Here is a 16,355-nt window from a genome sequence, read left to right as displayed (position 1 = left end):
TTTTAATTATCTATATTTAAAAAAATGAAATGATTGTATTCATTATTGTAACCATCATTTCTGTATATACTTTTTAAAAAAAATATGCAATTGTACTAAATAAATTGGAAATTTATTTTCAAATTATTATAATTATTATAAAAACCTTAATGAAAAAAATTAATTATTCAATTGATTCGATTTTATACCCATATGACTAAAATTAAGTGACATGAGGATAAAGACGATATGAAACCATAGCGATGAAAAACGAACAAAAAAATGAGAAATAGAAACTTATACCGATATGGGTAATATGAATTTAAAATTAAAATACGTCGATTTTTTTACAAACAGCTCTTGGTGCACTCCCTCCTTCAAGTATAAAATTTACTAGTATTCCGAATATCAATATACGTAAGTTCTTGCACACGATCCGATACAAGAACTTATGTAAGATCTTGTGTCGATTATCGTAGGCAAGATCTTGAACAAGATCTTGGGCCGGATCATAAGTGGGATCTGGCATAGGAACTTATGTAAGATCTTTTGTTATATTTCTCACCTGGGTACCGATACTCGATGCATTTGTTTTCGTATACCAATCAGACTTTCATATCGGAATAACCAATAGAACTCAAAATTACTTTTGAGACGAATGGAAAGTCTTGAAGCATAAGGTAGTTGCAATTTTCATCCGATGTAAATCTTTTTGCGACAAGAGAAGGATCGTATTCATTCATAGATAAGCCGTCGCTACCGAAACTAACTCTGCATACTATAATTTTTTTCTAAAATTAGTTTATAGAAAGAAAATTCTGGGGGGTTTGTGGTGCATGTTCTGACAACTAAATGAAGGGTTTCATATAAGTAAAAAAGTTATATGTTTCGCGGGCAAGATCTTGAGTTCGAGATCGTGCGCCATTGACGTTCACATTCTCTACCATTTCCACGACATTTACATACTCGGCCAACGATTGACCAGTTTTTGATGCCGTTGGCTGGAATCAAAAAATCGCACTTTCAAAAAATAGAAATTGCCACTGTTAATGACGACATTGACACTATGCTTTTTAAAATCATTATTTGCTTGAATTTTCGAATCCAGGTGACTTTTTTTAGGACAGATGACACATGGTATTAAAAAAGAATATGTCGCTGACCGAACCTACTTTTGCATATCGATTTTTTCGATAATGCTTTCAAAGAATACGATATTTCAATGAGTTGTTAGTCTTGAACCCAACTACTAAATTAAATATGTTAAGTCATAGATATTGTTTAACAATCACAGATAAAAATTGATGACGAAGTTGGACTGATGGTTCGTTATAGCATTTTACAATTTCTGCGACATTTCGTACTTTCTTGCGGTTACCGATCCTCGATGCATTTTTTTTCGTATACCAATCAGACTTTTTTATCAGAAAAAACCAATACAACTCAAAATTACTTTTGAGACGAATGGAAAGTCTTCAAGCATAAGCTAGTTGCAATTTTCATGTGATGTAAATCTTTTTGCGACAAGAGAAGGATCGTTTTCATTCATAAATAAGCCGTCGCTACTAAAACTAACTCTGAATACTATAATTTTTTTCTAAAATTAGTTTATAGAAAGAAAATTCTGGGGGGTTTGTGGTGCATGTTCTAACAACTAAATGAAAGGTTTCATATAAGTAAAAAAGTTATACTTTTTGCTGGCAAGATCTCATGTCCGAGATAGTACCCTTATGACGTTATCATTATTCTCAATTTCACATCCTTGGCTCACGGTTGACCGATTCTCGATGCAATTGTTTCGGAATACCTTTTCGCACTACTTAACAAAACCAACAAGAACTCAGAATTACTTTCATGTCGCCTCGAATTTGTTAAGTATTAGTTGGAAAATGTTTTAATTCGAACTGGATCTTTTCACGATATTGGACGGATGGTATTAAACAAGACCTCTTACCTATTTCGTCAGTTTAAGTTTTTTGAATACCTAGAAAATCAACTAAAATTCGAGAAGGTTTTCGATTCTGAACCGTATATTTAAATTAATGATCTTATGTCAGTCAAAAAGACATACTTATTAATAAATGTTATTTAGTGTGTCTACAGATATGTTTGGTGAAGTGATGATAAAATTGTCAAAAAATCAATGAGCATCAAAATTATATTTTCTACGATAGCCGACAATACATGATCGTTATCATATTTTGAAACATTATCATACATTGAATCAGTCAATTTTTTGCACTTTCATTTGCATTTCATTTAAATGTTATACTATTCACAGGCTAGAACTAATGTTCAAGATTGTATCTAAATGAACTTATATCATTTTTCGATCTTCGCGACATAAGCGAATAGGAGGTTGTACTTACAAAATTCGCAAGATTCTTTCCAGTAAGAAATTTGAAGGTCTTCTTAAGATTGTTCTTATAATAATTATCCATTTCTATAGTCTCAAAGTAAAAAACTTTATTACCATTTGAGAATTTCTACTCTCGTCACTCATCGGGATTATTTGATGAGGAAGAGACTTGGATGAGACTAGAAATTTTAAGATGAAAAAATCGTAGGTTATACGATTATAGTTGGCAATCATTTATCCATGATATTTTTTTCTGCGACATTAGCGAGAATAAGTTTGTCATTCCGAAATGCACAAGATCAATAAAAATAGACTATTTAAAGCGAAACTATTTCTTTGATTCAAAAGTTTAATGGGATTGTTAAATCAGTTCACCTCAGATATTAAGTAATTGCAGGAGTTTAAAACATTTCATTTTAAGATTTATAGATTTATTAATTGATTGTTTATGGAGCTGTTATAATTTTTCAAGAATACTGTGTATATCGAGTTGAAATTATACCGATTAATCGTAATTCGGACGTAAAAAATGAAATCTTGATAAATGAAAAAAGATGAAATCTGTTTTAAATTTTATTAATTTCTTTTGATAAAACAAATATTTGTTTGAATCTAACAAATTTCTCCAAGAAATGAACATTAAATGCCCTAGGAGATCAATAAATACATTTTTAATGTATAAAAATCAGATTATTAAAGTATCAATACTTGCAAATGTCTTATGTAATAAGGTTAATTTTACGGAAACAAGTCACTAGGTACATAACAAGTTCTTTATGTATTTTTTTTGTAAATATACTGAAAACGACTTCGCAAACTAGGAGCACATCTTTTTCTCAACGAAGGAAACATATTCATTTTTGCTTCCATCTTCTCTGTACTTGCATATTCTCGTGATCCTAATTCTTCACGGAAAGCAGATTCGAAATCTTTTAGTTCAGCTTTGGTCCATCTCATACGATTAGGTTTACCTGCCAATTCTGAAAAATTAACACATAATGAGTAAAATATTATCATCAACGAATTTTGCTTATTATCGACCTATCAATTATATGAAATATCTTTATAATCATGTTTGTTATTCATTTCGGAAAAAAACCTTGTAAAATAAAAAATCAAAAAATCTTAAGTACGTGTTCGTTTCATTCTATTTGTGTAATTTTCAGCACATTCATTGTTTCCCAAAAAAAAGTCCCTTGCCTTGTTAAGATCTTAACATCGCCTGATAACGATGTGTTGGAATTTATATTTAATAATTTTCCGAAAAAGCTAATGTTATGAAGATACCCATAAGAGGAATATTACACCAGTTCGACCAAAACATCGAAAAATTTTTTTATGTTTCCTTTCGATTCTTCGAAATGTGGACTAAAAATATCACCTGTGAATTTAATATGACAACATTGATCAGTATAGTTTAGGTCTAAAGTGATAGGTGTAGTTTAGGGTACATTTTGAGCCACTTCGAGGGTTGTAGTTTTTCGACATGTGCATTTATATAAAAAATTTATAGTTTCATTGGCTTGAATAAAAGCAGTCAGTAGTGGCAAAAGTTGTTGCTATAGCAGATCGTAAAGTTTGTGTTTAGGATTTTGAATATAAAATAATTTACACAAATATCAGATAATAGTTAGAACCCAAGCGTCTTATTATTATTCAAATATCCTAAAGGGTGTATTGTTTTTCAAAATACCGAAAAGGCTGTATTATTTTCTAAATAACCGAAAGGGTTATTTATCTCGAAATAACCCAAGGGGTGTTATTAATCGCCTAATAACCCCAGGGGTATTCTTAAAAGTTCAGTTCAAAATTCGACTATTTAAGGGGAACCCTGTAGACTCAAAATAATAAAAACACAAACACTGTATTTCGATTATTTATCTCGTCACTTTTCACTGTATCGACGTTTCGTCAGACGATGCTGACCTCATCAGGGTAAAAATTAAAGATGTTACAAAATTTTTAACGAAGATATATGTGGACTGTTTAAGTTACCACAAGTCATTGACTTGTAACATCTTTAATTTTTATCCTGATGAGGTCAGTATCGTCTGACGAAACGTCGATACAGTGAAAGTTTTAATAAAAGTGACGAGATAAATAATCGAAATACAGTGTTTGTGTTTTTATTATTTTGAGTTTACAGGGTTCCCCTTAGATAGTCGAATTTTCAACTGAACTTTTAAGATTGAATTGACTAAGGGAGAATAGTGAAATTTTACACAATTTAAAAACGAATAGCCCAGGGGTATTGTTAGTCTCCAAATAACCCAAGGGGATTTATTATTTTCGAATTATTGCTTTAATACGGTTACTTGCAATTACTCTGTTGAATTATAGAAAAAAAAAATTTCGTATAGTAACAAAATATTATAATGTGTTGGACAAAGGGATGAAAAATCGTCTTATCGGTGCCAAAATTTATACAGCACATCTTCTAGTCAATAAGAAGTCGTCATAACAATTTGGACGCAATCGGTGAAACGGTTATTGAGATGTGGATAGAAAAGATATTTGAAGTATGAAAGATCAAATGCAACTGTAATAGTTGAGACATTTGTGCTTGATATTTTTTAATATGCACCACAAAGCAGCTGAATATTCGCATGCCTTTATTCTATATTGATGATAGGCAGTGAATGAAACATGTGGAAATAGTTCTAATTGATGTGAAAATAAGTAATAAGTGGGTGATAATCATGTGAAAGCCAGAGATTAAGTGCAATTAATGTGTATAATGTTTAGGGAACAAATTTTGCTTCTCCTGGAAAATTTTTGACATTTTTCTCCTGTTTGCGCAGGTTTTTTCTCTAAGTTTTGTAGATAGATCCATAGATATCTATATATTGAGTTTTGTGGAATTTTGATAGAAGTTATATAAAAATATGAAGGTCTAAATCAAAATTCCAAAAAACTCAATTTTTCTGAAGATTTTGCTTTGAACCAGACTTCCAAACTCAGGAAAAAGCCTTGCGCACAGTACTAAAATGCTAAAATAGCCAATATAATCTACTCTTAGATACAGAGGCCTATTCTACAAATTTTTTTTCCACATTTTTTAAGGCTCAAAAATGTCAAATTCATATTGAAAATGTAGTTGGCATTAGACTGTGATTACTATGACAGAAATACCACAGGGAAAGAAATTGGTGTAATACTCCTCTTAAAATGTGTTGATAACGAAGTTTGAAGTCGAAGAATTTTTTGTATTCATACATGCGTAATTTTATAGATATTTATAATTTATCTTACCTGAGTCATTAGATGGTTTTTTTAACAAATTCGAATACCAGCCAGTACTTTCTGGTTCATCTGAATCATTTTCATTACTTTTTTCTCTGATTGAGTTCGTGCTTGTTGATTCCTGTAGATTTTTCACGGGTTCTTTACATTTATAGTTCATCACGCCTTCTAAGAATGCGGTTACCTCTGCTGCTTCCACAGCTGTTACATCTTGATAATATCCTTCATGCGTTGCCTCTGAATGAGCAAGATGTCGTATCAAATGGCTTGATTTGTTTCCATCGTTTTTCGATTTATTTTTTGAAGCTATAAACTTTCTAACACCTGTAGCTGTTACATTTTCCCTTTGAACAAACGATTTAAAGTTTTTGTGACAATCATCAACAAGGTTCTTCATGCATTGATAAGAGTTCAGATGCGGGTTTTTATCATTCAAAGTATCTGCTATCGCGTATAAATATTTGTTCTTATGTGATACGCCAGATTTTTTACGATACATTACAAGAGTATCTTGTATACTTTCATCGAATTCTGATAGATATACTTTGCCATCCAGACCGTTTGTTTTCTTGCCTTGTACTTCCATGTAAGAATACTTTTCAATCGCTTCTCTGCCAGATATTTCTAAATCATAATCAGATTCATTTCTGGATAGAAGTTTAGAACCTATTAAATCAGTCCAATGTGTATCATACTCTTGCATAAAATAGTTTATCGACTGGATTTTTACTGGATTTTCTTGTTGCGTGTACTTTGATTTGAGAATATGAGCAGCTCTTTTGATAATAAAACCGACGAATTGAGCAGTTGATGGATGCCTGAAAACTCGTTCTTTATTTTCTCCAAATCCAGCAATTTTACGCGTTGCTTTCACGCACAAATTAAAATGTCTAGATTTCAAACATGATTCCAAATCAGTAAATTCGGGACCATATGATTTCATCTGATTAACAAATCTGCCTGCAGTGCGCAACTGGCTTCTTATTAAGCCATCTTGCTCCGGCCTATCATACCTTTCACAAGCAGTATTACCAACTTGAGCAATCGTCTCATCATATTTTGTAGTGGCAAAAACTTCATCTTCTCTGAAACGACTGGCAATTCTCTGAAGCCGTTTACAAGCAACCGGATGAATGTGCGTCTTAGAAGCTGCTTTACACGATCGCAAAAATTCGCGAGCTCCCATATTAGCTACATCATTTTCTTTGGGATGATACTTATTTATGTGAGTGCTAATATTTCTTCTGGAGACCATCTGTAGGCACTCATTGCATTGAACTCTTTAAACGATATTTTTCATCGTTTTTTGATGTTTTTTGATTTTCTTACATCAGAGTTTTCATCATTAAATGTTTCCATTTTTTCATAAATCGATTCGGTGCAATCTTCAGCTTCACGTTCTTCAGAATCACATGGTTTTTCAAGTAGATTTTTGGCTTTTGTTAATCGTCTTGTGACTATTTGTTTTCCAGTTGGGTTCAAAGAAGAATTGTTGTTGAATTCTGCGTTTCCATGTAATCGTAGTTTTTTAAACAATTCTCTCCGCTCTTGTAGTGCTGCATTTCTTGCTTTTCCGGTCAAATTTTTCACAGGAATATTTAGGATTTGTTGCACGGTACTAGCATCGGCATGTTTTGCCGACAAGTGCTTGTCTAATCTTTTAAAAATTTGGTAGCAATAAGGACAACATCCTTCCTTCGCATAGTATTTACCACCTTATGTGGATTCTGGAATAAACATTTTTTTCATAAAATCTACATCAACTGATTTTTTTTTCGATTTATATTCATAGGAACGCCTTTTTTTCTTTAATATTTCTATTGGATTTTCTTGAGTTACATCGGAATCTTTATCATCTGATGAATCATCTTCCGAGGAAGGGCTGAACTCAGTCGACTCATCTATGTCTTCAGATTCAGATTCTTCATAATGTTTTTGTTTGGATGCACGAAGATCTTTTTTAGAAAATGACTTAGAATTATCTGATTCTGAATAATTTTTTTGTGACAATACTTTAGGTGTACTACTATGTGAAACAGATTTGCCACTCGAGAATCTTATTTTTTTTGTTAAAAGCGATAAGCGTGTCTTAGTATTTTTGTTTAAAGTATCTGAACCATTTTCATTATCAGATATAACATCTGACATTACTGTCGATGTACTATGTGAAGCAGATTTCGTACTTGTAGATCTTTCTATTTTTTTAGAAAGGGATGAACGGGTGCTTTTCTTCTTTTCAGCCGGAGAAAACCAGTCACTATTATCATCTGATGAAATATGTGCCTGCTTTCTACAGCGTTTCTGACTTTTATTTTTCGTATCGTATTTCTCGTACGTTCCTGTGTAGGAATCCGACTCCTCTGAAGAAACCATCTGAATAAAAATAAAATTCATGACATAATCCAAATCCAAACAAAGTCACATAGTATATTGTTTAAAGTGAAGAAGAAATGTGTCGAAAAGAGGATAATGTAGAACGCTTAGTATGTATGATTCACTCAAAAGCCTTTAATAGAGAGAATAATAAGTTTTTGGCTCTTTCCAAGACATTCGTTCTTAATAAATATAGGATGGGACATTCATTGCTATCATCGATTTCGTTCGAAATTTTAACAAATCTCTAAAAATACTCCGTTCTATAACGGAATTTATATGTCTTTTCTTTTGCTAGTACGCAAGTTTACGCAAAAAAATCTAATAATTAATGACGATTCAAGTTTTGGTATAAGCTATGATTTAACTTTGATTGAAGAATGAACGTTAGAAAAATTCAACTAAAAATACAGTCATTTTATATAAAGGGGCAGCGATATATTTAGAATTAGAGCTAAATTTTCTTATTCATAAATATTTGTTCTATCATAAATTCTCAAGTTCAATAGTTTCAACAGAAAACAAAATGATCTTCTGACACTTTACATGTAATGAGCTTGAAATAAATTTGTATAAAAACCAAAACGCTTAAGACAAATTCTTTTAAAAAGAAAGAAAAATTTTCTACTGGATTATTAATAAGCGATTGAGTTCAATCACACATTAATCGTGAAGAACATTGTGGAAACCAAAAATTTTATAGAAGTTATAGTAGTTCCTACTGTTATTCCATCAGAGGCAGTCTAATAAAAACTATTATTGTTCAGCAATTTAACTTTGAAAAAATTTCTTATGAATCCAGCCAATTTATATAGAATCTTGTGAAAATGGTTTTCATAATTTATTAGTTCATTGTTAGAGTCTGATAGTACGAAGCGAATTATTTTAGGACTCGCAGTCTTATACATTGTAAGAAATATTTCAATAATATGGACTTAAATTTTACCAAAAATTTAATAATAACAATAATCTTAATTAAAGATATTATATTATGCAATCATGGACCCGTAATAGAATTTTTCATGACATTAGCAATCAGGAGTTTTAAATTTCGAAAGGTACAGCGACAATAACGAAAATATCTAATGCCTAACTTCGCTCATGATTCATAAAAATTTGAGTAGGCTAGTATAGATTGTTTTTATGACTAATAAATTGATTGTCAGAGACTGAAAAATTAAAGCCTCCGGAATATTAGAGAATTAATGGTCTGAAAAATCATCAAATCAAGAGGTGCGGTAGCACCTCGCCGGTATTTAATAGAAATAAACTTCGATTTTACTTAAAACTCTGTAATAGAAAGGTATTAGCTGAAGAGATTATATTTTGAGAGAAAAAATTTGCTGTAATGAAGTGGAAATGTTAAAATGTACGCATAAATAACTTCCCTCAGCATTTAGATATGCATGAAAAAGTTACTTACTAAAGATGAATATGAGAGACAATGGTGTAAATGTGGATATTTTTCCAATTACGTTGAGACTCGTTTTACATAAAATTTATTCGACAAATAACAAGAAGTTTACGTAAAGCTTGATCATGTAATTGATTCGACGTAATAGAATAACGTAACGCAAATATCAACCAACAATCTCAACAAGCTCAACGCTGATATCCTAAAGTAAATTATCAATGACCAGAGTGTAGATGTTAATAATTTTCTCAAAATAAATTAGGAGGCCCAAGCGTAATTTTAATTTTTTTTTGTCAAATAAGGCCGCATAGTTAAAATAATTTATACGACATATTCAATTGCAAAAGAACTTCGAGTTTACATAAAACTTGGTCGGGTAATTGATTTGGGGTAGTAAGGTTAAATTATGCAAACATTAACTCCAGTTAACCGTTTACACGACATTAGCTAAAATGAATTTGAGTCAGAAAATGCACAACAGCAAATGGTATAGGCTTTCTAATACGCAAATACAATCTAATACCCTTTGTATTCATAAAATTATAATAATTCCGTAAACGTTTTTTCAAGATAATTATCAATTCCCAAAGTGAAGATTTAAGTAATTTTTCTCAAGATAACTTTCAAATGCCCGAGCGTAATTGTTATTTCTTTTTTAATCAAATAGGAACGCAAAATTAGAATTACTTATGCGAAATATTTAATTGCAAAAGAACTTGGATTTTAACTAAAATTTGGTCGATTCATTGATTTGAGGTTATAAGGTTATATTATGCAAACATCGACTCAAGAAAACCTTTTTCACGACATTAGCTAGAAAGAATTTGGGTCAGGAAATGCTCAACAGCACAAGATGTGGGCTTTATAATACACAAATACAATCTAATACCCTTAGTATTCATAGAATTAAAATAATTCCGTAAACGTCGTTTTCCCATGATAATCATCAATTCCCAGAGTGAACATGGAAATATTTTTTCTCAGGATAACTTTCAAATGCCCGAGCGTAATTGTAATTTCTTTTTTAATCAAATAAGGCCGCATAGTTAGAATTATTTATGCGAAATATTTAAGTGCAAAAGAACTTGGATTTAAGATAGAATTTGGTCGTTTCATTGATTTGAGGTGGTGAGGTTAAATTATGCAAACATCAACTCAAAAAAACCTTTTTCACGACACAAGCTAGAATAAATTTGAGTCGGATAACGCAAAACAGCTAAAGATATGGGCATTTTAATACGCAAATACGATCTAATACCCTCTGTATTTATAGAATTAAAATAATTCTGTAAACGTTGTTTTCTCAAGATAAATATCAATTCCCAGAGTGAAGGTGTAAATATTTTTTCAAGATAACTTTCAAATGTCCGAGCGCAATTGTTTTTTCTTTTTTAATCAAATAAGGCCGCATATTTTGAATTATTTATGCGAAATATTTAATTGCAAAAGAACTTGCATTTTACCTAAAACTTGGTCGTGTAATTGATTTCAGGTAAAAAGGTTATATTATGCAAACATCGACTCAAGAAAACCTTTGTCACGACATTAGCTAGAATTAATTTTGATTTGGAAAACGCACAAAAGAATAAATCGGCTTTTTTATACTCAAATATAATCTAATACCCTTTGTGTTCATTGTACTCAAGATTATTTCTGATGGCCCCAGCGTAAATGTTATTTTTTTAGAAATGTCTGAACACAAATTATCATATTTTGTTGGGACATCATTTATTTAGAATGAACTCGGATTTTATGTAAAATGTTGTCACTGCATTTTAGGGATTTAAATTTTTTTTGCATTTATTTAACCACGTTCACAACATCCACGACATCAAAAATCATTTTGATGTTTGGGAAATATTTTTTCATTCTACGAAACGATGCTTATAATCGTCAGAGCTAAAATCTATTTGCAGGAATTCGAAACACATCGCGAGATAAAGGAGCCTGCCTTTGTTGTGCTTTTGTTTTTTTTTACTGCGAATACTTTGTGCACGGGCACAGCCATGACCTTACAAAACACGATATATTATTTAACTAAAACTTTAGAATTTTGAGAAAAAAAATCCCTTACCTTAAAATGAATAATCCTGGCTTTATTTCCTCAGAGTTCTCAGTTTATTCCAGGCACCGTCGTTATCTCAAGTTGTCCTTTGAAATTGTTTGTTGGCTAGCACTTATGGTTATGAGAGCTACTGGCTCGCAATCTCTCGCTCTACTACGCTTCAGTATCGCTTGAATTTCTTCTTCTTCTTTTATGGCTCCGATTTAGGTAGTATCGCTCGATCAACTGACGAGAGCTGGTTTAGGCGAGCTTATTCGCGTCCATGTTTGAAAAGTTCGTTAGACGTACCGTAGTGGGAGGAAGGGCATTCGTCACAAAGAACCCCCCTCCACATATACAAGACGCCTCTGCCTCGAGTCGATGCTTGCGTCACAAAGAACTCCCCTCCACATATACAAGACGCCTCTGCTTCGAGTCGATGCTTGCTGTAACTCGTAGCATGCTATGTTGAGCTGCTGGTGTTTCTCGCAGTGACGACACGCAGTATTACCACGTTCGAAAAACAAAAATCAGTTCGGTATCACGAACATCAAACAGTGACAACAGAGGCTCTGATGTTCGTATCTGGAGCAAGCTGAACCGAGGAATCGACTTTCTGTTTCAATCTCGTGTTTTTATAATTAATTCTGAATTGAATGATAAGTAGATGAGAGCACGCTAGTTAGCTATAGTATATGAAAAAAACCGTAATTCTATGACTTTACTTGCCCGGCCGTCTAGATTAAATACAAAACGTTTACACCTACTTCAATAGAAAAAATTTAATAAAACATAATAAAACTTTATGTCAATTTATGAAGTACTTATATTTATTTATGTATTTTACTTCATTTTATTCATTTTTTTCTTCGATAGATCTCCGAACAATTAATAATGCTTTTTCAAAGTAACGTTTCAACATATCTGCTGCAAAATTATTATGTAACAATCGTAGTTATTTATTTAAAAATTATTTTTCTGTAGTTTAGAAAAATATATATTAATAAAATAATAATTTTTGAATGATCAGTGTTTTTTTAAAAATTATGTCTTTGGATAGTTCGCATCGTTTTTCATCTAGACGGCCGGGCAAGTAAAGTCATAGAATTACGGTTTTTTTCGTATACTATAGCTAACTAGCGTGCTCTCATCTACTTATCATTCAATTCAGAATTAATTATGAAAATTTTATCATAGTTTTTATGAATATTATCAATCGACTTGAAAAAACTCATAAAGTTGTTTCTAATTTTATATAATATCTTGGTTTGCTTGTGTACTTGTCAAAAATTTTCTGATTTCATTAACATCATAGGTAATCATAGGTTCATAGGTAAACATAGGTAAGTTTAATTCTTACTGTAGGATCCAAACTGACATACTTGCTTCTAATAATCTTTTTGAAAAAAAGAATTACCACTAAAGGATTATTTAAAATCTCAGTTGCTTCTAATTTTATATAATATCTTGGTTTGCTTTTGTACTTGTCAAAAAGTTTCTGATTTCATTAATATCATAGGTAATCATAGGTTCATAGGTAAACATAGGTAAGTTAATTATTTTACTCTAAAACTGTATAAAATTGAAGATGCGCTCGCGCGGAGCAAAAGTCGCAAAGCGGAGAAAAGTCTGGAAAAATATTGCGCTTGTGCATTTTGACAGATTTTTGTCTTCTCTTTTCAATAGTGGTATCATCGAAATGCATAAGCGCAATATTTTTCCAGACAATTTTCAAGACAATTTTCAGTTAATTTCCAGATAATTTTTCTTCGGAACTCAGACTATATTTTGGTTGACTTTTGAATTTAACACTTTATTTTAATTCAATTTTTTAATTTTCTTGACGCCCGGGGTGATTTATGTACAGTAACACCGCAACTTTCCGGTCAAAGTCATCGCCGAGTTCGAATTTCGACCTAGTGCGTGAGCGGGTTACCGAGGACGATATTTCAGCGAAAACATCTCGACTTTCCGAAGAAAGTCATCGTCGAGTCCGTATTCCGATCTAGTTCGTCGAGCGGGCCGCCCGGAATAATATAGTCTCGCGGTAACATCGCACCTTCGCGGATAAAGTCATTGTCGAGTTCGGATCCCGAACTAGTGCGTCGAGCTGGCTACCCTGGACGATACTTGTGCAAAAACATCGCGACTTCCCGGAAACTGTCATCGCCGAGCCCGGATTTTGACCTAGTGCGCCGAGTGGGTTACGCGGAATGATATTTCCGCGGCAAAATCGCAGCTTCCTAGAGAAAGTCGTCGTCGATTCCAGACGGATATCAACCTAATGCTCCGAGCGGTCATTCTATAGGGTAATATTCTCGAGTAAAACCCGTGCAGAAAGTCATTTTCGAGTTTAGAGTTCGACCTGGTGCCCGACCGGGTTACCCAGGATAATTGCGAGAATCTTGATGTCGAGAGAAAAATCTACATGTATCGTTTAAAACTCATACATATCAAATCGATGCGCAGCATCTATACATAGATACATTTAGCCTTATTAATCAATTAAATCGATGATATGAAGTTGGCCGGAAGACTACGTGAGACCGCGTTTTGCGTGAGACCGTTTTTTCGTCGGGGATTTTTTCTTTTATCATTCGTATTTAGTTAATACTGCGTTTTTCGGAGACTATGAATGCACTTTTTTTGGTCACTTTTTACGAGGAATCGATTTACCGAATCAGAATTACCGTATGTTTTATAGATTTCAAATAATAACGTTAGGTTGTTTTCGCGGGTCCCGAAATCGCAATTCTCGCGTATATGAGGAGCGTGGAGTGACGCTGCTCTCGTCTGCCATACTTGCCATTCGGAGCGCGACACGCGCTCCTCGATTAACGTTATATTTTTTTCGGCTTCGAAATGAGAATAAATGGGGTAAAAGACCCGTTGCACTATCTTGTGAAATATAAGCAAAATTATCTAATTCCCGAAATTATGGGCAAGAAGGGCTCGGCTTATTTCTGTAAAACTCGATATCATGATTGGCAAAAATGTGTGATTCTTGCGCGTGACGGTAAGTTATCATTTGGTACTGGGCAATGCCCTTTTATTTATAACCTTCTTCATATTTTTAAACATTTTCAGAAGACTTGCAAAAGTTGAAAGATATTAAAGAAAGCTATGAAAAAATCTACGCTGAAAAAATCAATAAAAAGCTGAAGGATTCTTCTCCTAATTATTTACAGGTAAGACTATTCAAACAAATTTATACTTCAAAATTTTAACAAATTTTGAGTTTCATTCTTTAAGTTAACAATTTAATTTCTGTATCATATACTTAGATTGAAAATAATTCATATGGCCGAGGAGTCTATGCTTCTAAAAACATCTCAGTAGATGAATATGTAGTAGAATATAAAGGAAATGTGATAAAGGGGATGCAACCAGCTCTCAAAATGGAAAAAAAGTATTCTCGTCGAAACGATCAACACTGCTATCTGTATTTTTTCAAATGGAAAACTTCAACAAATTATTGGTATAGCTATTAATTATTTTTGACATTTGACCAATATAATGATTTGATGTTATTGTTTTACAGCATTGATGCTACCGATGATGATGGTAGTTTTGGCAGACTCATAAATCACTCATTCGACGAAAATGTATATCCAATCGTATGGACTAGTGACCAGAACAAGCCTCATATTATCTTTTTTGCAAAAAGAGATATCGCCATAGGAGAAGAGATTGTTTATAACTACACTGAGCATAGAAAGATAATATGGAAATTATATCCATTTTTGGATCCGAACAACAAAAATGAGACTACGAAAACCTTTCAAAAGGGTAATATAATCTTTTTTTTCTAATTTGCCTCTGAAAATGATTTGAGTACGTTGAACTTTTTATGAATAATTTAAATTCTTCTTTCTACATGGTGTGACAATGTCACTGAGCAGTAAATCGCGAAAATGACGCAAGCCGTAATGTGTGAATGTGCGAGTGAGATGCGCGACCGAGAGGATGATAAAGTAGGAAAGTTGGATATCGCTCGAGCGCGCGTTCGGGGTTTCAGGGCAAAGGAGGAGCCAAGTTAACCTCGGACGCGGCTCTCGGATCACGTGCACTGAAGAGTAGATCGAGCCGTGCGAATCGAGCGCTCGCGTTCGATGCGTCGTCGATCTGCGCGACAGTGCACACAGGGATTCGCAATTAGACCGCAAGGTAGAACGGACGTGTCGAGGAGTGAGGAGTCGAGTGTGATAAGCTGTGTGGCAGCAGTGAAGTTGGCCGAGAAGAAGCTGTGTAGCAGCAGAGGTTGGCGAGTAGAGTTGTCGTAGAGAAGCTGTGTGGCAGCGGTAGAGACGGTCGTGAACAAGCTGTGTGGCAGCGGTAGAGTCGGTCGTGAACAAGCTGTGTGGCAGCGGTAGAGTCGGTCGTGAACAAGCTGTGTGGCAGCGGAAGTTCGTGTGTTGTGTTCGTGGAGAGGTTGAGCCCAAGCCTGGAGTGCAGTGCGACGAGAGAAGAGTTGCGAGGTGACGAGGCGATCGTGAGGCTCGGAAGGCAGCGAGCCGCGCGATTCGCTGTACAGCGACTTTTCTGATCAATCGTCCGAGGCATCTCCGAGGCGAGGCAAGAGCCCTTGGACCGGGCAGACCACGAGGACGGAGCAGCTGGGGGACAGCGGGAGTCAACATCGAGAATAAAGGCCGAGGCAACGGAGCGACGAAGAAGGTTGTAAATTGGATTAAGCTTGGTCGGTCGCGCGGATGTGTGAGAGTGTTGTATGATTGCGTAGTGTGAATGTAGAAGAGAAAATAAGAAGTTCGCCGTAGAATCGTTGTAGTACGAGTAGTAGAGATCGGAGTAATTGTAGCGAGTACCTTGGATTCAAGACGTGGTTCGAGTCCACGTGTTGCGTTTCAGGCCGGCGCGTGGCCATTTTTGCGAAGCTGTGACACTACAAGCATCGACGAAGAACAGCTGATGTCTTACCATCA

The 16,355-nt window shown here is 33.8% G+C and overlaps 1 protein-coding gene across 1 annotated transcript; it reads left to right on the top strand.

The window, feature by feature from the left end:
• Positions 1-14,349: 14,349 nt before the first annotated feature.
• On the top strand, positions 14,350-15,201 carry LOC111693283 (N-lysine methyltransferase KMT5A-like; the record flags this gene model as incomplete). Its single annotated transcript, XM_023457638.1, has 4 exons — positions 14,350-14,428; positions 14,500-14,600; positions 14,697-14,821; positions 14,954-15,201. Coding segments are annotated over exons 1-4 (553 nt in total), but the record flags the coding sequence as incomplete, so codon positions are not given.
• Positions 15,202-16,355: the final 1,154 nt, after the last annotated feature.

Source organism: Trichogramma pretiosum, unplaced genomic scaffold (genome assembly GCF_000599845.2).
Source record: "Trichogramma pretiosum strain Unisexual culture from Peru unplaced genomic scaffold, Tpre_2.0 scaffold212, whole genome shotgun sequence".
Taxonomy (NCBI): domain Eukaryota; kingdom Metazoa; phylum Arthropoda; class Insecta; order Hymenoptera; family Trichogrammatidae; genus Trichogramma; species Trichogramma pretiosum.
The sequence above is the reverse complement of the archived record's forward strand: the minus strand, read 5'-3'. Positions and strand labels throughout refer to the sequence as shown.